Source organism: Silurus meridionalis, chromosome 10 (genome assembly GCF_014805685.1).
Source record: "Silurus meridionalis isolate SWU-2019-XX chromosome 10, ASM1480568v1, whole genome shotgun sequence".
NCBI classification, from domain to species: domain Eukaryota; kingdom Metazoa; phylum Chordata; class Actinopteri; order Siluriformes; family Siluridae; genus Silurus; species Silurus meridionalis.
In genome coordinates, this window is record NC_060893.1 from 10,451,882 (window position 1) to 10,475,272 (window position 23,391).

Below are 23,391 nucleotides of genomic sequence, written 5' to 3' on the forward strand. Positions count from 1 at the left end.
TTGAGCATGTGCAAAGCATTCAAGAGTGTTACAGGGACTAAATTCTGTAAATTGAAGAATGCTGACTTTCCCATTTAGAGTAAACAAAATTGCAAGCATCAAGAGGTAAAATCACATAAGCAGAGGTGGAAAGAGTAAGAAAATATTCTACTCAAATGAAGTACTGTTACTTCAATGACGTTTTATTTAAGTACAGTAATCCCCCGCTTTACAGCGAATCTCGAATCGTTCGAATCTCGCGCCCTCTGTTCATCGCGGAATTGCGTTTGTCACATTACCAATGAGTTTGGCTGATTTCCCCGGTCTCTCGTGGATAGCACCATAGACCAAAATACTTATAGTTTTTGTCAGCATTTTCATTGCAGCCTGTCTCACAAGTCAGCACCCTTAAAAATGATCAGTGCTTCATTTTTAAGATAGGAATGTCTTCTAGATGCATTTGATTTGCTAAACACCAACATTTTTCACCAAAATTGGACATTATTTTCATTCTGGGCACGTTTAAATAAAGCAATTAAACAAAATAAGCTGTGTAACATGTGCAATTTTTTTTAATACTTGCAGGAAAGCCAAAAGCTCATAACAACAGCAATGCGAGAGCTCAGCGTATTAACGCTGGACAACATAGGAACAAAAAACAGGTAGGAATTTTTTTTACCTTGGCTGCATCTGAAATGTACAAATGTTCACCACTAGAGGGAAGCAGAGACCAGCTTACTGTGGGCTGAATGAGGCTGGGCTTCTAGACAGTTTTAAGTTTTTCCAAGTTTTTATTTATTTATTATTATTAAGAGTCTATGTAAACTAATACTCAAAGTTGTTTGTGTGTTTAGCCCATGTTGTTGGACTGCAAAGCAGCAGCAGGGTCCATGCTGGATAAAGGAGCTGAGAAAAGCCCCACTAAATCCAGGCAGCCACGCAAAGTAGATCTGAGGGCACGTTACTGGGCGTTCCTCTTCGATAACCTGCGCCGAGCCGTCGACGAGATCTACGTCACATGTGAATCAGACCAGAGCGTTGTGGAGTGTAAGGTAGGAGCCTAATGACTTTTCTGCCAAAATAAAGGTAACTTTCCAGTTGAGTGGTGAATTGTTAAATCCAGGCACACGGACTCGCTCAAAAGAGAGACCGACTTTAAATTTTCCTATTCTGTTTTGTTCTGTTTTTAAAGGGGAATTTGTGCTTTTGTCTAGTTTTTGGTTTGGTCCAGAAAAACAAGGGAATATGTTTTTTTTGCTGAAGGTCTTTTTTTTTTGCTGTGCGGACAAAAAAAACGCTCATTCGTTGGTTAGAAGGAATAAACAGTAAAACAAAAAAAAAGTGAACCAGCTTTTCTTGAAGCCATACACATATTAACTGAACCGTATCCAGCTTTTATTTTATGTTCTTTGAGCTAAAGATTCAGAATATTTCTTCAGAATATATTCAGAATACACTAAAGCAGCACACGTGTAAAAATATACATAAATAGTCAAGAAAAGATATATATGTTAAATTTTGACTTCTTTTCTCATAAGTAGTTTTGGTCACAAACAAGTAGCACCAAGAGGATCAACTCACAAGGGTTTAATATACACAGTCAAATTCGGTTCACACATTCAGTTCCTTATAATTGATTCATATTTGGAAAATCCTTTCAGACTCATCCAGCCAAAAGCTTTTCGCTGACCCAAAGATAACCCAATGCAGTAAGAAATATTCCTTGAGAACGTTTAGCACTGTCCTGCCAAAGCTAATCCACCAAGAAGGGAGTGCTGCCTAATTTCTTTGGCATTTTCATGTTTTTTTTCCCCTGCCTAGTGCTAGGTCACTGAGAGGAAAGTCTGGCTGACCTCTCAATAAAGATTCCTGATAACCCTGTCTCTACTCTTCAGGAATGTGGATTGGGCTTTGGCAGTCAACAGTCAATCAGATTTACTACGCACCCCATGGTCACAGAGGAAATGATGTCAGATACCGGAATGGCTTTCAGAGTAAACGTCATGATAGGAATAAACCTCTTTTTAGGGTTGTGTGCGACTTAAAATTAGCAAAAGTGGCAACGGCGGTTGTTTCACCGAGTGAACAGTAGAGGGAAACGAAGGGTCGAGGAAGTTGAATTTTTGTCGAGTTTCCCTCCTCCTTTCAACATTCCTTTTGTTTTCTGGTTTGTGTCAGAGAGGGCTTTGAAGGTGCGCTGGTGAGAGAATTATCACTGGCCGCTCTCTAGGGCCTTCCTGCAGGGAGTGCAGATTGATGATGGTGTGTAAACAAAGTTCCCCCTACTCCTCCCCCATTTTGTGTGTGTGTGTGTGTGTGTGTGTGTGTGTGTGTGTGTGTGTGTGTGGAGAAAGCAAGCCCAGGGCCTCAGTGTGAGGGTCTATCAGATGACGTCTGATAACACTGTTTTAAACAGAATTGGGAGCCCTGGCTTTCTTGTTACTGTGGCCTAACAGAGGTAAGGGCAGAAAAGGAGCATGTACTGCCCTTAGCAAAGCGAACACACACACCAGTCCGCCACACAAACATTTCTACAGTGCTTTGGTTGTCTCGCCAGTCCTGTTACCCTCCGGCAGTGGCACGTCCAGCCAGCTGATATATATTTGGAGGTGGTAGCTCAGTGGTTAAGGCATTAGACTTTGAATCGGGAAGGTCACAAGTTTAAATCCCACCACCACCAAGCTGCCACTGCTGGGCCCTTGAGAAAGGCCCTTAACCCTTCCCTGCTCAGTTGTTAGTTGCTGTGGATAAGGGCGAATGGGTGAATGCCATAAATGTAATGTAAATGTAAATATAGTGCGGTGTGCATTGGCATGTCCATGCCTCCACACAGCATGCCATGTGTTTACTCTGGCTGCTCCGCAGTGTTGGAGTGCTTGATTAGAGTCCCTGCTGCGTATTCCTCCGAGTTCCGAGTTCTAGATTAGCATGTAATCTTGAATCACAGTGAATAAGGTTCAGATGAGGACTTGTTCTGGTGAGCGTAGCTGAATGAGACACCTTGTGGTCGGCTCATTGACGGTATCTTTGTGCAGCATCCATGCGGAACCTTCGCCCGGTGCGCTACTGTTCTGTGAATCTAGTGAGTGCAAGAAGCTGGTGTTTTGCCTCTGCACACGCTCGCATGCTACATATAAACATGCTGTTTATTTTGCTGCTGTACACTAACCATCTGCAACACAGTAACTTGTGAAGGCTTTGATGAGGGAATTGTCAACCCATTGGGAAGATGGGCCGCGTGCAGGTTTGCAGTTTCTCTTTTGGTGATTTAGTACAATAAAGAGATGTAACTTGACATATCTGCCTGAATGGATCCACGATTCAAAATCAACTAATGATGCGAGTTTCCTTAACAGATACAAATAGGAGATTTTTTTCCAGTCTGTAAATTTGCTAGAAAGATTTACAGGTCACTGAGTCAAGTGGTGCACTTTGGGACTAGGATAATGTGGGCAGCGACAAAGCAGTTCCCAGCTACAAAACATTGGCGATGGTTGAAATTACACTGCTAGATTCTTAATATTTTGGAAAATAAATCAGAAGCATGTGGACACCCAACTATCATCGCCCTATGTGTTTAAAACACAGGGCGTTAATATGCCATTATTCCTCCTTTTGCTGCTGTTCAGATTTTTGCTGATTCAGCTGTAAATGCATAGCAGATGTTGGACAGAGTTCCGGGTTCATCCCAGAAATGCTTAGTTCGGTTGAGGTCAGGGTTCTGTGCAGGACACTTTCAAGATTCTAATGAACTTGGGACACTTTGTGCACAGGGGCATTGCCATTCTGGAAATTAAATTTATGCTGGAAAAGGTTTGGGTCTAAATAGAATCAAATAGATTGAATAGAAATCCATTCGTTTCCACCCCAGTACAGTATTTCTCAAATTCGTTGCTCATTAGTTTCATTGAACAAATCTAATTTCAGCACTGTGTATACTCTATATTATGCTTATTATTCAAATGAGTACAGTAATATATTTTGTATATTATATAGGTTTTTGTTAATCACCATTAACTTTATAGCAACAGAACACAAGTTTATTAAACTTCAATGAGAAATATAAGAAACAAGGGAACAAATATTTTCTTAACGCTTCTTAGGCACTTAGGCATTTTGAGAATCAACATTATGTGGGCAAATGTTTTGGGACACCTGAGGGTTCCATCCATATGTGGTTCTTCCACAAACTTTCGACATAAAGTTTGGGGCACATAATTGCATATAATGTCTTTTAAATAAAGAAGCAAAAATAATAATTTCCCTCATTTAAACTAGGAGAGTCAAAAATGTTTCAGCATGCTAATGTCCCTGTGCACAAAGCTTCATGAAGATGTGCTTTACATAGGTTAGAGAGGAAGCTCTGGAGTGGCCTGCTGCAGAGCTCTGACCTTCATCCTATTGAACACCTTTGGGATGAATTGGAACACTGACTGCACCCGGGCCTCATCACTCACTCATCAGTACCTGACTTTACTAACACCTTTGTGGATAAATGTGGATAAAACTTCTTCACAGAAGAGTGGAGGTTTGGCGTTTCAAAAAGTAAAGGTGGAATGATATGTTCAAAAACCACATGTGGATCTTGCGCTCAGGTGTCCACAAATGTTGACCATATTGTGTAGTGTGGTGCTAAAATCGTAACCTGTGAGTATAATTGAAGGTCACAAAATGTAATTTGTGTATGCCAGAGGATTTTAAGGTTTTTTTATTACTTTTTAAAAAAAAGAAATTTAATGATAGAAGCTAGAAGTAAAAGATTTAAAGTAAAGAGAAACAACAACTAAATAATTAAATGTTTGCATTGCCATTAGTTTGATATTTTATATGGTCGTATTAGCAAGACCTTATAAACTTCAATGACATTTTTTTAATGTATAAAAAATTATTAAGGTTGAGTAAGATGAATTCATATTCTCAAACCTATTGATGTGGGATATAAATATGACTATGATTATGTGGACCTGGATCTTAGAGCTTTTCTTAATTAATTAAGTCAGAGGGGTCTTTCATCTGCCCCATGTACCAGAATTCTTGGCACCAGAAAAACGTTCACTACCAAAAGATCTTATTGTGGAATTGGTACATAACCAAGATTTCCACCAACAGGTACTGTATAAATCAGGGGTCACTAACATGGACCACATGAGTTGCCAGTGGGCCTTTTCTAAAAATAGCTCACCATAGCGCCACTTATCAGTGAGCTGCATCTAATTTTTTTTTGTTGCCATTCTTTTTTAAATCACACTTGCATTGGTGTGAATTTGAAAATGACAATATTAAAAAAAAACTTCAAAACATGTTTCATATTAGATTAGAGTTGATTTTTCTATGTTACGTAATCGATCATCTGTACAGTCATGATGCAACGTAGTGCATGACTTGTTAAAAATTGTTAGTGGCTAGTGAAAATGTTGAAGTGATCATTTGAAAATGTAAATACTTACAGAGATTTATAGAAATAAAGTTTTGCATATTGATATTTGTTTCCTACCTTGTTAAATCATTGTTGATAATTATTGTGAGATCATGAACACGATCAGATGAATATTATTAATTATAAATATTAACATATAATTAAAGGTAAATTTAGCAAATTTGTTATTTCAGAAGTGTGTATCAAAGTGGTAGCCCTTTACATTAATTGGTACCCAAGAAGTAACTCTCAGTTTCAAAAAGGTTGGTGACCTCTGGTATAAATGGTACTGGTATGCCCCAACCCTGAATGTTTATATGCAGTATTGCGTATCACATCATGGTATTTTTTCCTCAGAACATGCCAGCTTTCTGTTTTAAAGCAGTGCTAGTACAGTTAGTTAATCCTTCTGTCTCACCAGTGTGTTTTAGTAGACAATGTTGATGCAGTACAGGGCATTGAGCCAGTTCTGTATTCCTTTACTTTTAGAGGGATGATTGTTCCAGCAAGATGATTTATTCTCATATTATAATAACGCCCACATCTTTAACCTGCAGCCCTGCTCCTAATTACTTCTTATCAGGCTTTTCTTCAATCCCAAGCACTGATTTATACCACCAAGGCCTTCGTAGTGGCTCCTTGGTTTGTTTGTGTGTGTGTGTGTGTGTGTGTGTGTGTGTGTGTGTGTGTGTGTGTGAGAGAGACAGAAATAGAGAGACCGCATTCATAAAAAAAAAGCCTGTAGTGTAAACAAATCTGCAGTTTCTGCAATAAAATCATTTATTTAAATCAAACTGATAGTTTTAAGTGTGTGTGTGTGTGTGTGTGTGTATGTATGTGTGTATATATAGCTAGTTTCAAGTTTTGCAACTTAACTCTATCTGTAGTATATAGTCCACCCTTTACACATGTGCTGCACATACACTGTGATATCTACATGTGAAGTATCTAGATCAAATAAATATACAGAATAGTTATCATATAAAATAATGCGTAATTAAATAACAAATAATAATAAATATTAATGCCGATCAAATGCACTGACCTTAAACCTGTGGTTGCGGAGCGCCGACCGTATCGTAAGTAATGCTGCTTTGACTGTAGTCTAATAAAGCAATAAAGATTATAATGTTGTTAACTGTATTAAAGTAGGCAGCACAACTCAGTAGCATTTTTTTTTTCATGAGTCTGTCACTGGATGGTTTTGGGATTGTCCATGAGTACATCTTTCTGAGATTCTCCTTAGTGTGATATCCCAAGAACAAGAGGTTAAGAGTTTATAGTTGTTGCAATCAGCAAATGAAATCATTTAATTTCTAAATGGATCTAAACAGGGTCAGGGATTCAGCAAGGTCAAATGTCTTAAACTGCTACAGATGTTTGCAGCAGAGGCATCCATGTTGATGCCATTGTTGTCAAATTTTGCATGTTCAGGACTAAACTATTTATTAATTTGTTTATACGTGAATGATTGATCCGAAGTCCAGAGGCCCTAGAGGAACCCTTTGTAGACATGAGGACATCTTACAGACAGCACTGTAAATTTTAGATTAATTCCAGGTCTGAACTTGGAAACCTGGAGCCATGACATGGCATTGCTTACCACTGCAGCACCATTTTTTAGAGGATCGACAAAAATCCACAATCGAGCTGAAATTTTGCAATTGGCAATGCCAGCAGGCTGCTCATGACTTTAAGATGTTAATTTTACACCCTCATGTACTCTCTTTAAACATGAAATTTATTTTATTGTCCTGTCTTTATTATAGATCTCAGTTCTGAGTAATAGTAATAGTTCTCTGAGCAGGAAACAGGGAGCAATCAATATCAGAAAAGCTTATGTAGCACCATAAAAATAGTTTTTGCATTTTTTTTTTTGCATTTTTTTTTTATAATATAATATATATCAAATAATGAGAGAGGGGGAGAGAGATGAACTCCTGCAAAGCCTTTTAAAGTTTGGTTTGCCTCACTCATTATTCCCTGTAAGAATGACCACCTGTACACTGTGTGCCAGCTCTGAATTCTGCAGCACACTTCTTTCACTGGCTTCAGTCCTTTATTACCCAAATGTGCCATGAACATTTTCTCTGAATGACTCCTCCCACCAGCCCACCCATCAATCTCACACAGGTCTGTTTCACAGCATGTCTGCCCTCGTTCCTCCTGTCAGTTCTTCTTAAGCATACATTGGTGCTTCTGGGCATTTACATGTGTTGCATCACCATTCACAGTATGTAGAATAGTCTGGGCTGGGGCTTAGTGTTAGTCTTAGTTTTAATGGTTTGTTTGTATGTTTTTGGGCAGTTGTATTTTAAGGGCCCTGTGCTATTGCTGAGAGTCTATAAATGTTGAACAGCTTCTCTATTTGACCCAGAGGATTAATGCACAGCTTTGTGGCTACACTGGCTCAGATGTTATTTCTTTCAGGACAGGTTTGGCAGAAGTTCTTGTGCTAGGCTGGGGTTGAAGGTCTGAAGTAATCCATGCTGAAGCAGGAATCCACACTGAACTCTTGCTTCGTGGCTTTGTTTAGGCTCAGGGATTCCCCAGAGTCGCCCTCCCTCCTGCAGATCGAATGTCACGCAGACAATGAGATGCCGTCATCTGCCTCGCTCCCTTCGCCAGTAACTAGAAATGATTAGAGCCTCAATCAGATTTGCCAGCCCTCTCTTGCTAAACTAATTGGTAATTTCAGCTGCACCTCTTGTGGTGGACCAGCGAGGCAGCAATGAAGGGTGGCGTTTTTTCCCTCCTTCTCTTTTGTCCTCTCTTGTCCTATGTGAATAGAGTGATTTCTTGACTGTGCTCCAGTGACTGTGACCCTTCTTCGATGCCCGAGCCTGTTTGTCTGCAGAAGCTGGAGGAGGTGGGGTGAGGTTTAGGGTTACAGGAGCCCCTCTGTTGGCCTGAAGATCAAGACCTCCACTGGGTCTCTGCTGAGACTTTTGCGTCCTGTCTCTCCTGACTGGCTTCATTAAAAGGCCTTTCAGATCAGCTGCAAAGGTCTGTGTTTGTGTCCCACGGCAAGCTAGGCTCAAAGTTACCTGAGACATGGTGCTGAGGTGGAAAATCAGGCTTTTTTTTGTGTTCTGGATTTTTTTTTTTACTTTAGGCACAGTTTAAAATGTGTTGAATGGATTTTTGTCTAATGCTTATGCAAAATGTTTTATGCTTCTTTTACTTGCATTACTGATGCACTTCAGCTTGATTGGGTGTAATTAACCCGCTCTCTAGTATATGGGTGTGGCTCACCTACTATAACGTAAATGGGTGTAATTCATCTGAAGTGTAGTGAATGAGTGTGTTTGATCTGCTGTGTAGTAAGTGGGTATGGTCAACCTGCTGGATCATGAATGGGTGATATGTGAATGGCTGTTTTTGTAAAAAAAAAAAAAACCAGCTGTTTTTTGTAGAATGAGCGTACATTTTTTATCTCAAATAATGTGTACGAATTATATTATTTAGTTTTTTTATTTTTTATTTCAGAAAACCTAGAAAACTTGGATTTTTTTCGTTCTGTGGTCCTTTGAAAGGGAACACTTTTTGTCCAAAGAAATCCTCAGATATCTGTTTTGGCCAACAACCATGAATTCCTAAATCTGAGTTTCCATACTGTGATGATGCACTGCTTATTTCTCTCAACGAATCACATAAAAAAAATAAACTTTTCCTAAATAATCCGAATCATCACTTTTTATTCAGTTGTGTCTATTTTATTGTAGGAAGTTCTGATGATGCTGGACAACTATGTACGGGACTTTAAAGCTCTCATTGACTGGATCCAGCTGCAGGAGAAGCTGGAGAAAACCGATGCCCAAAACAGGTGATCTGTTCATTGCACTGCACATTGGGGACTCTTTGATAACAGTGTTCCAGTTGCAGTGGATCAATAGGAACAGCTGTAATTTAAGGGGATCCGCCAGTTTATTGGCTTCTCTTTAACTAAATGGCTGAAATTACCACAACACCAACACAATGCATTGATTAAGATATAAACCCGAGCTTTTAAGTTGCTCCCCAGTTTAACCAAGACTCCTTATTGATCAAGTTTTGCATGCACACACACACACACACACACACACACACACACACACACACACACACACACACACAACCACCCCCCACAGTATAAAGTATAATTTACACTGTAATGGTACGTGGAAAAATGATCATTAAATGGATTTAGGCAGCTTTAAATGCAGCAATCATTTTTTTTAAATTGCAGTTAATATTAAATTTCTAGGTTGAAGCACCCAGTATTGGGCGATTGTTTAGTGTAATATTGAATGTGTTGTTGACCCTACCAGACCTACTTCTTTGGCATGGGAGGTTCGCAAGATGTCCCCTGGACGCCATGTGATGCCCAGTCCTTCAAAAGACCGACTTGTTCCATCTCCCAGTGTTCGCCGCGCCCTCAATTTCGGGTAAAACCTTTTCACTTCTGTGCCCAGTCCAAACCACTGTTTTCTTACCACAAAAAGGCCAAGTCATGATTAGCGTTTAACCACGAGTCATTATCTCGTCTTACTTCCCACTGATTGAGACCATATTCTCGCTTAGCAAACAATGTCTAATGCCTGAAATGGGGAAACTCCACTTCCTACATTAACGCTTGAGATTTGTCTCGTTCCATTAGTGTGTGTGTGTGCGCGTGTGGTTTTTACTGGTAGTGTAAAAGGAAAAGGATTGATAACTCAATTAAAAGGGTACTGAATAGCTAAATTAAGAAATCAATAGCAGATATGATACATAGAGAGCCCTGGCCTAAGGCTGCAGAGAAGATACGCATTGTCTGGAAGAGCTGTGAGATCGATCTGTAAGGCCCAAGCGTTTGTTTAATGTGATTTATTTTTTTTTTTTTTTTTTTTTTTTTTTTTCGGGTTTTTCCACGGCTTCTCTCCGAGACGGTAGGAGGTGCAGATATGAGTGTGGTTGAATACTGCTGAAGCATGAAGTTCAATACCTGCATTACACTGTAATCAGATGCCTCAGGAAATGGATATTGATCAAGCGGTGAGGCTGTTAGGCTGACCTGCTAGCTGTTGTCTGAATTCTCAGTCCTCACTGATACAGGATGCTCTGAGTGTGTGATGTGCTCTCGTTACCGCTGGCTGGTCTAGGGGCAGACCATTCGAGTGGCCAAATCCTTGCCTTGTCATTAGGCTAAAAAACAGATTTAGTGAAACAGACAGCAGTGTGTAAGAATCAAGTTCAGTGGGATTGCCAGGCCTTCAGTATAAACCTATACAGTGATACATATTATGACACACAGAGAAACACTACACAGATGATCACTCAAAATGAAAATAGTGAAAATGAAGTCATGTACACCGCTCCATTTCAACACACAACAGCTAGACCAGTGATGTTCAAACTTTTCCTATGAAAGGCCAGAAATCAAACTTAGTGTGAAAATAAATGTTGATTAAAATTTATTTTTATCTGTCTAATGCTTTTAACAATCTACATTGACTCAAAGCAGCATTACAGAGATACAGCAGTAATAAAAGAAAGTATAAGTTCTTATTATAGTTATAATTGTGAGGAACATACAAGCTACAATGTTATAATACAAACTGTATTATAATAAAGTTGCCATGGTTCCTTTCAGTTATGATTTCAAAATAAAAAATAAATACATAATTGCATAGAAACTGCTAATGCCGTTTTATTTCCAAAGTTCTAGTTCAGTGAAACTTACAATAAAATAAGGAACAGTCCAATTAATTGTTTAATAGAGTTTAATGCCTAATACAGCTATTTAGTGACCTCGAATGAGAGACATGAAGCTGGTTTTTGTGAAGTTTTCCCATAAAGCATTTTCCTTTGCTGCAATTACAGAATTTGTTTTGCAGGATGTCTTTTAGTCAAATGCAAATAATTTCAACCCTGGTCTAAAACATGTCTTTCTCATTTTACTTTTACTCTTTAATTATTCAATCAATAATCTACCTAATACCCCTTTTTTTGGGTTGTAGTTGGTGCACTAATCATCAGATTGTCTTCCCCTCTTCCCCAGGCATTAAAAAAAATTTAATTCGGCTAACAAAGTATTTCTCACACTCACATTGTCAAATGGCGAGTCAGAAAACGTGTATACACACTGTGTATACTGTGTGTATTCAAACCACATGGTATATACTGGTGCCACAGTGTTTTTTAGGTCCAGATAAGTGCCACTATAATTCTCCATAAATGCAGTCCTGTGTTAATATTACTGTAATTAGCAGTGTGATTGCATTGGAATTAAACTGATCTTGTTGTTGTGATTGGCTGAGGGAAATGGAGTTCCAGAGCATTCAACTTCCTCAAAAGATGTCAGAATGCTGATGGAAACTTCATTTATGTTCAGTATATGTGCTGACGCCTGCATCACTGAAATGTTTGAACCGGATGCGTGTGTGTGTTTACAGGGGTCCTACTCCTACTCTTGCCGTATCGTGTCTTTCTCACTCTGGACACAGCTATGCTGACCGTGTGAAGTGCTCCCAGGCACTGCCTGTGCTCAACCAGAGTGCTTCAGTTCCTACAAACAACATTTACGAATGCAAACCATGTTAGTGCATTTTATCTTGGAGTATGCTCTATAGACTTTTTTTTTTTTTTTTTTTAATCATTTGTGGGTTCTGATGATGTGTTGCTCATTATGTTTTTCTAAATAATCTCCTTTGCTTGTGCATGTCTGGTGTTTATCACCAGGCAAAAAAGATGCTGATGGCTGGGAGACAGTGCAGCGGGGCCGCTCCATGAAACCTCGTTCCATTGCGATGGTGGCCAAGGTCAGTCCTGTGCTGGCCCATGTCAGGCCCAAAGATGCGAGAGATAAGGAGAACCAGCAGCTCCAGGACAAAGTGCAGAGACCTGAGAAGCAGCAGGGTGACAGCAAGCTCATCTCCCCAGAGCAAAACCCAGAGTGTGAGAAGGCCACCGTACTCGAGGTAGTGACGTCAACCAGCAGCCCCCACCCATCAATAATTCAGGCACAGAAGGAAGAGTCGAGGGCCCTGTAATGTTAGAGTTGATCCTTTCTGTTTGTGTTTTGGGCTGTTCACAGACACACAGTCCAGACAGGGCTGTATCAGTTGATCAGACATTGATTTTTGTACATACGTTGCTAGACCACAGAGTTAGAAATATCATTGAGGGTCTTATGAAATATTTATAGGTTCTGTGTGATGCAAGGCGTTTGTGCATGCAGGTGTAGCCACTAGTGTTAGATTAATAAAAATAACGATTTGTATGTTTGTATATTTTAATGTGTTGCTGCATTGTTCATGTTCATTTATTGCCTGAACATGATTCTTTTTTTTAATCTAATCTCAGCATGTTGTGTTTCCTCAGCTGCATGTTTCATTCCTTATTTTGCTGTTTACATGTCTGACCATCATCTTTCATGAAGGTCCCTGAGAAGAATGCAGACAGTGTGTTTGTTTGTAAATGTGTATGTAAATTTGTGTTTGTTTGTGTTAATGCAGCCCCATCAGACAATGACCAAGAGTTTAGCCAGTGTGTGTCACCCCTTATATTTGAGTTCCCTCCAGTTCCTTCTTCCTCTGAAATTCCAACCCAAGCTCCAGCTCTAGCTCCTCCTCTATCATCTCCCCAGTCGGAGGAGTCTGGAGCTGGACCGGTTGGTGGGGAGAAGGAGCCGGCGGGGGCAACGTGCCGGGTCACGGCACCATCTGCTGCTGAAGAAGGAGCAGCAGTGACAGCAGCAGCGACCCATATTCCCTTGGCAGAAGTGAAACTGGAGAGCATGCTGGACCCCACAGAGCTTTCCACCGTGAGTGCTGAATGACATAGGCCGGGGGCACAGCTCTCGCCTAAACAACGTCAATCCCAAAAACCTCCAGCCACAGCAGCATAACCACCACACTCCCATTTTCCGAACCCTGCATAGTCAGCGTTTGTGTATGAGCAAGTCTGTGACCACAGAAGGCTTTTCTGTGGCTTTTAGGGGACACCAGTGCCACACATTTGAGCTTTTAGTCTTGTGGTTGTTTTGCCAGATTAAGAAAGGCATTTTTGCTTAATTCCTGATCCCCATTGTTAATGGGGAGCCTCCTGGGGTGTCCATATACTAGGTTGTGGTATACACTACCAATCAAATGTTTGGACACAGCAGAGTGATTGTGTTTTTCATTGTATTATTATTTTTTTTGTAATGTTAGCCTTAAAAAAAAATAATAATAATACAATGAAAAACACAATCACTCTGCTGTGTCCAAACACTTTTTATCTTTTTATGAACAATGTGTCCCAAACTTTAGATTGGTGGTGTACACTGAAAACGCAATCCCCTGATAAACCAGAAAAAGTGTACTAGCTGTAGTTTAGAAGTTCAGTGGAATATTGAGATTCCAGATTTGCTGGAATACCAGTGGAAATACTAACAAGTGTCTAATGCTTCTCGGGTTCCACTGTTTTTCCAAGATTGCTGTGGTGGTGTCGATGAGTTCGAACTGCGGTCTAACAAAAGCTAGGCTTGCCCAGTCTTGTTAGCATAGTGGTGTTGATTCACAGGCACTTGAACAAGCTGAAGTTTCAGATTCCTTTCGGTAAGAGACTTTGTCCCGAGCCCTCTGACCTGCCAATCCATTATGATATTTAAAGGATTTACACGAGAAAAAAAACACACAAGCTGAGCTTTTACAACTTAACGAGAATAAAATGACATCCCGTTAGACGAAGCTATGTTTGCGGAGTGTATGTCAAGTGCACGTTCTCATCACTTTACCGTGTTTAATTCCATGAAGTTTTACAGGCATGTTTTCATTCTGTAATACTTGCTGTGCTGTTCACTCTCACCATACCATGCGTTGCCGTCCTGGTGCGTGTAACCCTCTCAGGGGTTAATTAAGGCTTAAGCCTCCCTCCTCTCTACCTCAGCTACTGTCATCCATTTCTCAACAGCATACCAAAAGCCTGTCCGAAACTATAGAGATGGATGGCACATAAATGGCGTTGGGGGAGTGCTATCTAAGAGCAGATCGTAAAGGACCCTGGTCTTGCTGCTACAGAGATCCAGACACCACCTCTCTGGGTGGCTGAGATAAGCCCAGCTCTGTTTAGACTCCTGCTTGAGACTAACAGGCACAGTGTTGAGAGAAATCTCTCTCTCATTACGCTCATTAGGATGATGTGTCGCACTGATCCTAGCGCTCCGACATCTCCGTCGTCCTGCACGGGTGCTCCATAACTGACACTTGGCATACTGCTCACTCGGCAGTTTAAGAAGCTGAGGTCAAGTGTTAGGGTGCAACTGGGATTCTTTTACAAAAATATGTCAATAATTTGCTAATCATCGTGTGCTAATCAGACTCACAGGTGCATTATAGCAGGCTCAGATGGTTGCAAGTTTAAATCCTGGCACCCCAAAGCCTGTAACTTTCATTTGCTCAGCTTAATTGTCAATCACTTTGGATCAAAAGCATCTGCAAATCGATTAAATAGAAATGTACCTCAAAGGAAAATGCATCACTTTCTTACAAATAGAACCTGGCATTATATGGATAATATAGTTGGACTGGGTAAGAGTTGTAAAGTATAAACAGTAAGTCCTGCCTAGTAGAGGCTTCGGTCATTTCCTCATAGTGGATGTTTCATGCATGACTTTGGTATGCTTCCCTGTGTGTGGTTTTTGTGATTGATTGTGTTTATGGTGCCTGCCTATGTTTTGACTTTTTCATTTAAATAATGTTTTTCATAGTGCGCTAATTTTCTTTAATGCTGCTAAGTATTAAAATGTCAGAGTGCCTAATCGTTTTATACATTGATCTCAATTGGTTTTCGCTTGTGGCATGTTTTAAAAGGCTTGGTGTGGTCAGCTTGGGAGTACTGGTATGACTTGTGCTGCAATATGTTTACTCTGTGAGTGATTTTTCATGCCCGTGTCCAGCCCCAATCCATGGCTGAAGTTCTGGCTAAGAAGGAGGAGCTGGCTGATCGGTTAGAGAAAGCTAACGAGGAGGCCATAGCCAGTGCCATCGCCGAGGAGGAGCAACTTACCTTGGAGATCCAGGCCGAAAACAATGAACTGGAGAGGGACAGCGAGAGTGATTTTTCAGTGAGAAAACTCACACACACCACTTTGGCCAAATATTTCTGACAATTTTTTTTTTTTTTTACTAATCAGATTTTTTAACGTAGGTCAGCATTGGAGGTGGAGTCTGGAGTGAGATGCTGTCTGATTATGACGGTACTTCTTTTGTTTCTTGCCTAAGGTGACAGTATTGTGTGTGTGTGTTTTGTGAGTACATGTGTTGTGACTTGCTGTATGTCATGGTGTGAGCAGTGCGAGAACCCTGGCATCAGAGCACCTCATGGGGGGACATCCCGGAGGAGGAGCCATCTCGGCCTCCTGGCCATGGCATCCACATGCACGAGAAGCTCTCCTCACCATCACGGAAAAGGTATGGCATGGTTTACAGCAAAAAAGTGGTTCCTATCAGTTTGCCATCCATCAGCCGTCTCTCAGAGTGAGCAAGCAGGCGGCATAAATCAGAGGAATTTTGGAATAATGATTTTGTCTGTACGTTGCCACGTCTATAAATGTGTCTTTTAACTAGAGTAACGATTGGATTAATATTTTACACTCCCCAAACTGCCGTCTTTGGAAAGTATGTTTTAAAAGTAAATTAAGTATTTATGTCCAAGGCCTATCTTGAGAAGTAACACTTTGGGCAGCGGGTGAAAGGAATTCCATATGCGGCTTTTGTTTGTTGGCAGGACCATCGCTGAGTCCAAGAAGAAACACGAAGAGAAGCAGCTTAAAGCTCAGCAGCTACGAGACAAGCTGAAAGAGGAGAAGAGCCACAAGCTGCAGAAACTTTTAGAGAGAGTGAGTCTTACATACATCTCGTAACGATGTCAAAGATTGGCTAGTATACGCTAGTCTACGACATCGCCGTGACGTCCAGGCCCAGCTGTTTTAGCTAAATACGGAGCTGAGGCTGTCGTGTCAAACAAGTACATGACACAAAAAATCTTTTTCAACCGGTTTGTTTTGGTTTCTCCCATTCCGTACAAGATGAGCGAAACTTGAAACAATCTTGTATATTTGCATGCCAATGCCTGAAGGTGAATATTAACATGCGATATGCTCTTTAGAGCACGGGTGTTAAGAACACAGGCATGTGATGACAGAGGCTACGAAGGCTTAAGAGGGTGGTTTTTGGATTATGAGTTGATTGTGGCTTTTCCTTCCCAGGCTTTCTCTCTCTTCATTTCTTTGTCACTTAATGTCTTTTTATATGCATATTGTAACACATGTAAAGACTCATGAGATAATCTTTAAGTATTATATCTTTTACTTTACAAATCGCAGATGCTCTCATCCAAAGCAGTTTAGAGAAAAAAGAAAAAATTGTTAGGGAGGAGTTTGTACAATAACTTGTTTTATTTAATTTTATATATTTGATTTTTTTACTTTTTAAATTTAAAGTGACTTGTCGCTTTTTCCTTTTTTTTTTTTTTAAAACCACCGAAGAGTTTTTTCATTCTGTTTTTCTTTGGAAGTGTCTTTTACAGTCTGTCCCATCCCTGACTTGCAGGAGAAGGAGGTTAGGAAGTGGAAAGAAGAGCTTCTAGATCAGAGGAGGAAGATGATGGAGGAGAAGCTGCTCCATGCAGAGTTCAAGCGAGAGTTGCAGCTCCAGGCCATTGTGAAAAAGGCACAGGAAGAGGAAGCAAAGGTGAGGATGTCATAGGTTGTTTAGTGTGACTTGGTAGGGCAACATATAGTGGTGCTGCATCACAGCCCCAGGGCTTTATCCTGAGCTCAGATTGCCGTCTGTGTCCGGAAGTATTTTAGTAGGTGGATTGCCTATTCTAAAGTGCCCCTTAGTTGTTATTGTGTGTGTCCTGTAATGGATTGTCTTCCCATTTTTTTCTTCCCACTTTGTGTATAAAGTTTCTAGATTGCCTCACAAAGTTACTTTGAACCTGACTAGGATAAAATAGTTAATGATGATGAATGGAATGATCTTAAACATAAACGGCGATCGCTTTTGTAGGTGAATGAGATTGCATTCATAAACACACTTGAAGCTCAGAATAAGAGGCATGATGTACTGGCCAAGCTGAACGAGTATGAACAACGACTCACTGAGCTACAAGAGGACCGCCAGAGGAGGCAAGAGGAAAAGCAGGCCAGAGATGAAGCTGTGCAGGTTTGATGTCTTTTTTTTTTCCACCCTAACATATCTTTTAATGCTTTGATACAAGTACTTTCTTAGCATACTTTCTTTTCTCCCTGGTGGTAGAAATCGTGATGACTTGTTTATGTGCGTGTTGTGTAACAGGAGCGTAAGCGAGCTCTAGAAGCAGAGCGGCAGGCACGGGTGGAGGAACTACTGACAAGAGAAAAGAACAGGAGGCACGGATAGAGCAGCAGCGACAGGAGAAGGAAAGGGCGAGGGAGGATGCGGCCCGCGAGAGAGCAAGGTCTGAACGTGTGCTGGAGAGCAGTACGCTGTCTGACTGTTCATGCACTGAGTGGTTATACTATAGTAATTCTCTCTTACAGCATGTTAACGTTCTGCCCTTAGAGGAAACAATGGCCGATTCTGGCAAAATCTCTTCCAGATCTATTGTCAAGTCATTATATTCGAAAGTAATGTCAGTAATTGTGAATATGAAGAGACCAGTTCACGTGTTCTAATAGCTCCCATTTAAATAGTGCAATGCTTATGTTAAGAACTGTAAGAGGAAGCATGGTACACACCTGAGAGAAAACCCTGTGTTCAGTGTCAACAAACAAAAGCAAAAATCCAGCATCAGGTGTATAAACACCAATTATAAATTAGGCAAGTTTGTGTAAAAACTAGCGGCTTGACAATTAACGACTAGGTGGCCTTGTATATCGGCACGCCATGCAGCCATACACATTAGAGGTGTAATTCTATGTTGCTATCCGCTTTTATTCGAAGATATATTTGAATAAAGGAACTATAGTCTATAGTTAATGACAATAGCCACCTGATAGTTTGTATGAGGTTTGCATTAGTTTTAAGGTTTGCTAATTAAGATGTTTTTTTTTTTTGTTTGTTTTTTTACACTTTTAGTAATGATTGTGAATATTAATTAACGAATGATTGACATCACTTAAAGAATGTTAGTTAATTCACAGAAGGGGAGGCCTGGGGGGTGGAATTTAGAACCCTCATAGTTCGTATCATGTTATTGAGTGTCATCATAATCCTGTAAGCTTCATGCTCACAATTTACAAGCTCATGACTGCCGCACTAGTGAAAAGCTCCTGCAGCTATTTAGTTGAAACCCCAATCCTTACCTATACCTCTAATCTCAACCAGATACCCCCAAAATCATTCATATTTCTTATATAAAAAGAAAAGAATAGTGCTTCTCCTGTTCATGTCTCTATTTGCACTCATCTAATACAGGTTTCTGTTTAATCCAATAGCATATTCATCTTTAGTTATAATAAGAAGTGCAATGTGGGCCCACGTGTCATCTAATGACTTCATCTAATATTGTGTGTATGGGTTCTGTGCAGAGACCGCGAGGAGCGCCTAGCTGCACGGAGTGCTGCTCACCAGGAGGCCGTGGAGGAGCTGCAGAAAAAGATTCAATTGAAGGCAACTCCCCTCCCACTTCCCTTCCATATCAGTACTGCCATTTTTATTCAGCATGCAACCCTGCCTCCTACCTCATCCTGACACCTACTGCTCTTCTCTGTTCCCTCACACACAGCATGATGAGAGCAGTCGCAGACACATGGAGCAGATTGAGCAGAGGAAAGAGAAGGCGGCCGAGCTGAGCAGTGGCAGACACGCCAACACAGACTACGCTCCCAAACTCACTCCTTACGAGCGCAAGAAGCAGTGCACGCTGTGCAGTGTTGTGGTGAGAGAATCATTACATTACTCAATACTGTTCATTTCTAAGACAGTCCCCAGTATACCACAGTGCTCTTGAACACTCAATTCTGATTTGTCAGAAGGTATCTATAAAAGGAAACTCTATGACAGTAGTTCACGCTAAGCGACAAATCACAGGTTATTAAACATTTTCTAATTGCACTTACTGTTTATTTAGTAACTGGTTGTTCACAGATACTGTGGAAGCGGCACAAATTCTTTTCCTCATGTTGAACAGATTTCAAGGAAAATGGTTTAATTTAACAGTAAAAAATTGAATTGTTAGAATGATGAAGCTTTCTGTAAGGTAAGCTTATTTAACAGTAATAGAAGGGGTCTTCAGTCTTAGTGCTTTGCAACAGTCGGAGGGAAAGCTTTTGGTTTTCTGCCACTGGACAGATTTCAAGAAAAAGGACATAAAACTTTGGTTTCTGTGGAACAAGCCGTTTTCTTTTCTTTCATTATTGAGAGAGAAAAACACTATACTAATGAGAGAGCAGGTGTACAATGTAAATGATAAGAGGAAATTATTAATTATACGAGGTGGAATCAAAAAGTTTCGACATTAATGGTGCTTTTAGAACAAAGAAACAACATGAAATTCTGTGTGAAACTGGGCAAATCTGCCATAGAGCTGTTTGACATACGATGATGATGATGATGCAACGAGTCGTTCGAGGTGTTTTGAGTATCACGTGCACTTCAAAAGTGGAAGACGATGTGAGATCGGGAAACCCTTCAACGAGCTCAACCCCCGAAAATGATGAAACATTCGGCAACTTGTGCATGATGATCATTGGAGAACAATCCACATGATCTCACTTCTGCACCCACCCAACTTGCCTGATTTGGCTCCTGTGGACTTCACCCTCTTCTTGAAGATGAAGAGCCAGTTCAAAGGTCGCCGTTTTGACACCATTGCGGAGATCCTGCGCTAATCACAGACACGCTTCTAAATGAAGTCTTCGAGGATGTACAGGAAATTCGCTTCATTTTTTCCACATTTTGTTGTTACAGCCTTATTCCAAAATGGATTAAATTCATTATTTTCTACAAATACCCCATAATGACAACGTGAAAGTTTGTTTGTAATCTTTACAAATTTATTAAAAATAAAAAAACAAAATAACTCACGCACATAAGGATTCACAGCCTTTACCATGGCACTTAAAATTAAGCTCCGAGACAGGATTGTATCGAGGCACAGATCTGGGGAAGGGTACAGAAGAATTTCTGCAGCATTGAAGGTCATCAAATGAACGGAATTTGGAACCACCAGGACTCTTTCTAGAGCAGCCCACCCAGTCAAACTGAGCGATCGGAGGAAAGTTAGTTAGGGAGGTGACCAATAACCCGATGGTCACTCTGAAAGAGTTCCAGCATTTCTTTGTAGAGAGAGGAGAACCTTCCAGAAGAACAATCATCTCTGCAGCACTCTATCATTCAGGCCTGTATGGTGGAGTGGTCAGGCGGAAGCTGGAGAGATCTGAAAATGGCTGTGCACTGGCGCTCTCCATCCAACCTGATGAAGCTTGAGAGGTTCTGAAAAGAAGAATAGGAGAAACAGCCCTGTGAATATTTTCCGGGTGCACTGTATTCCAGAAGTGGCGATGGCGTCTTTCTTGTAAACAGAGCTAGTCTAGAATCCTTTTGATTCTACCTTGTGTACAGGAAAAATATATACTCATTGTGCAGTGTTAATCTAAATTTGATCTCGGATCACTTTACACACTTTCTACTCATGTTCAGTCTTCCAGCTTGGATGTTTTCTGCTGCTTGTTCTAGCAGGCAGTGTCCTAAAAAGTGCTGGATGCAGGGTAATTGGAAAGATGTCAAAGAGAGAAGGCATTCAAATGAGCATTTAACTTCATTAATTAAACATGAACTTAGGCTGGGGATTTATGAGCGGTCATGAACATGCTTTCCTGGTGACAGGCAGCAAATCAGCACACAGGCATGCGTTTATCCGTGGCAGGCCTGGCTTTCATGGCAACGAGGGCCAGACACCTTGGGGCTTCAAACAGACATCAGATTAAGCTTTTGGGGAGAATGAAATCTTGTTAAAATGTCAGATGACCTTGGCCAGTCAGTGACTCCAGCCATCATCTTTAGGTCAGAGGATAGCACTCTGCTTAATGACATTAAACACAGGCCATCGTGCTCGGGCTCGTATCCAACACAGACACACAAACAATGCCAGTTGTCTTATGACGATCTTTTTATACCTGCGTCTCCACTTTGTCATCAGTTTCACTTTCTATAATCAGGTTTATAGAATTGTGAGTGAAATAATGTTTTATAGCAGCCCGGTATAAAATGGTGAGAATCGCGCGTGGCATTTAAAAACACAAATGTTGAAATGAGATACAATGGAGGGGAAAAGCCCCTTAGGCTCAAAATAGTGGTAAAATTTAAACAGAATTTTTATTTTATTTTTTATCTCTGTTGCTGCCATTATGCACATCCTGTCCTGATGTTCCAGCTTTAAGTCGGTGTATTATGCTACTATGCAGATGTCCGTCATCATTTAGGGATTATATTTTACTTTGAAGTGCACTTCAGATTGTAACAATCGTTTTTGTTATCCGAGAACTGCTCCGGTACAGAAGAATATGCAAACGTATTGTGAGCTTGATGCTGCTGTTGTTGAAGACACTAGTATCTTTTTCCCACCTAGCTTCCTTTGGAATTGTTTTCCTGTTGCTGACCTTTGACCTGTGTGTTTCTAGATCACCTCCGAGGTGCACCTGTTCAGTCACACCAAGGGCAAGAGGCACCAGCAGGCAGTAAGGGAGAGCAGCAGCATCCAGGGAAGAGAGCTGTCTGATGAAGAGGTTGTAAGTAGACTCTAAAATTATTTTCCAAAACGGTGGCATGAAAATGTATAGGAACATAAAAAAAAACCTTGCACCAGCATCAACCGCGAAGCTAGAAAATGCTTAACATACATCGCTAATGTTTCTGGTGTCCGTGGGGAAATGAATGACTACTGAGTTCAGTGACACAGTGGAAGGGTGAGATCACCCCTCTACGTCTTTGTTAACAAAGTGCCTGTCTCGTGGCCGCTTCTTGTTAAACATCAACCCAATCACTGCAATATGAGATTGCATTGGGATCTTTGTAGAGCTGACAACTGTTGGTGCTATATGCTGCACCTTTGGCCTCCACATCTCCTTCATTTTTTTTTCCCCCAGCTGGTCATTTTTAACTGGCTGACTCATTAATGCTACCCTTTTCTCCTACCTGACAGAGGGGTAAACAAGCTCTGAGCAACTGCTCGAAAGTGGGAATATGTTTAAAGTCTGACAGATACATGAACTCTAAATTTAACAAGGTAATGGATTAAATTGGCTTCTGTATAATTCTAAATTATTTCTTTCCATAACCGACTTCAAACTATGATTTAGTTCCGTTTGAAGAATTATGGAGCGCAGTGTAGAACAGTGAAGGAAAATTGCACTTGGAAAGAATTATTACAGAAAGTTGGCACTGTAAAATTGTCCCTGTATTAATCAGGCCTGTCCTCGGTACTAATTAAAAACAAAAATGTTGCTCCTGGAAATCGTCAAAACATTAAATTTTCGTTTTTATAAGCTGTGTGTGAACTGCCCGGGAACTTTTGTTTGCATACTCTTATCATAGGCCCCTTTAGCGTTTCATATTTATGTCTCGTCCCCATTTTGGTGTGCCGTATTTCATTCATGCAACCGCTACCTATTTTCCAGTCGAGGCTTCCATAACTCTTGCCCGTTGTGAAAGATTTTTAATTAAAATTAAGACGGTTGGCTGAACTGTGTAGAGGTCATACCATAGTTTCTATGTGAAAGCGGCACCTCCGCAGCTCTCTCTCCTCGTATTTGGTCACATTTTGTCTTTTTAAGGACTCCTGGATTAAATTGAAAATAAGGTGATTATCAACAGGGACGGATCGATGGGCCTCAGGGAAACGATCTGAGCTGCCATTGCTCTTTTTGCTTACTTTTATAGGGCGTCACCTGTCCTGCTTTAACATGATATACAGGAAGATCCTGTCCAGTTGTGCTTGATGCATTGGGGAATTAAATTTACTGATCATCCTTGATGCCCAACCACACAAAAACCTCCCACGATTCT

The 23,391-nt window shown here is 40.6% G+C and overlaps 1 protein-coding gene across 1 annotated transcript in view; it reads left to right on the forward strand.

The window, feature by feature from the left end:
* The window catches only part of scaper (S-phase cyclin A-associated protein in the ER), a 95,700-nt gene that overhangs the window by 21,417 nt on the left and 50,892 nt on the right, over positions 1-23,391 (forward strand). The window contains 17 exon segments of the mRNA XM_046859062.1: positions 565-641; positions 834-1,031; positions 9,121-9,221; positions 9,706-9,822; positions 11,812-11,954; positions 12,098-12,336; positions 15,297-15,464; positions 15,548-15,596; positions 15,693-15,810; positions 16,127-16,238; positions 16,951-17,091; positions 17,413-17,568; positions 17,701-17,752; positions 17,755-17,842; positions 18,915-18,996; positions 19,112-19,264; positions 22,008-22,115. Coding sequence (XP_046715018.1) covers positions 565-641; positions 834-1,031; positions 9,121-9,221; positions 9,706-9,822; positions 11,812-11,954; positions 12,098-12,336; positions 15,297-15,464; positions 15,548-15,596; positions 15,693-15,810; positions 16,127-16,238; positions 16,951-17,091; positions 17,413-17,568; positions 17,701-17,752; positions 17,755-17,842; positions 18,915-18,996; positions 19,112-19,264; positions 22,008-22,115 — 2,102 coding nt within the window.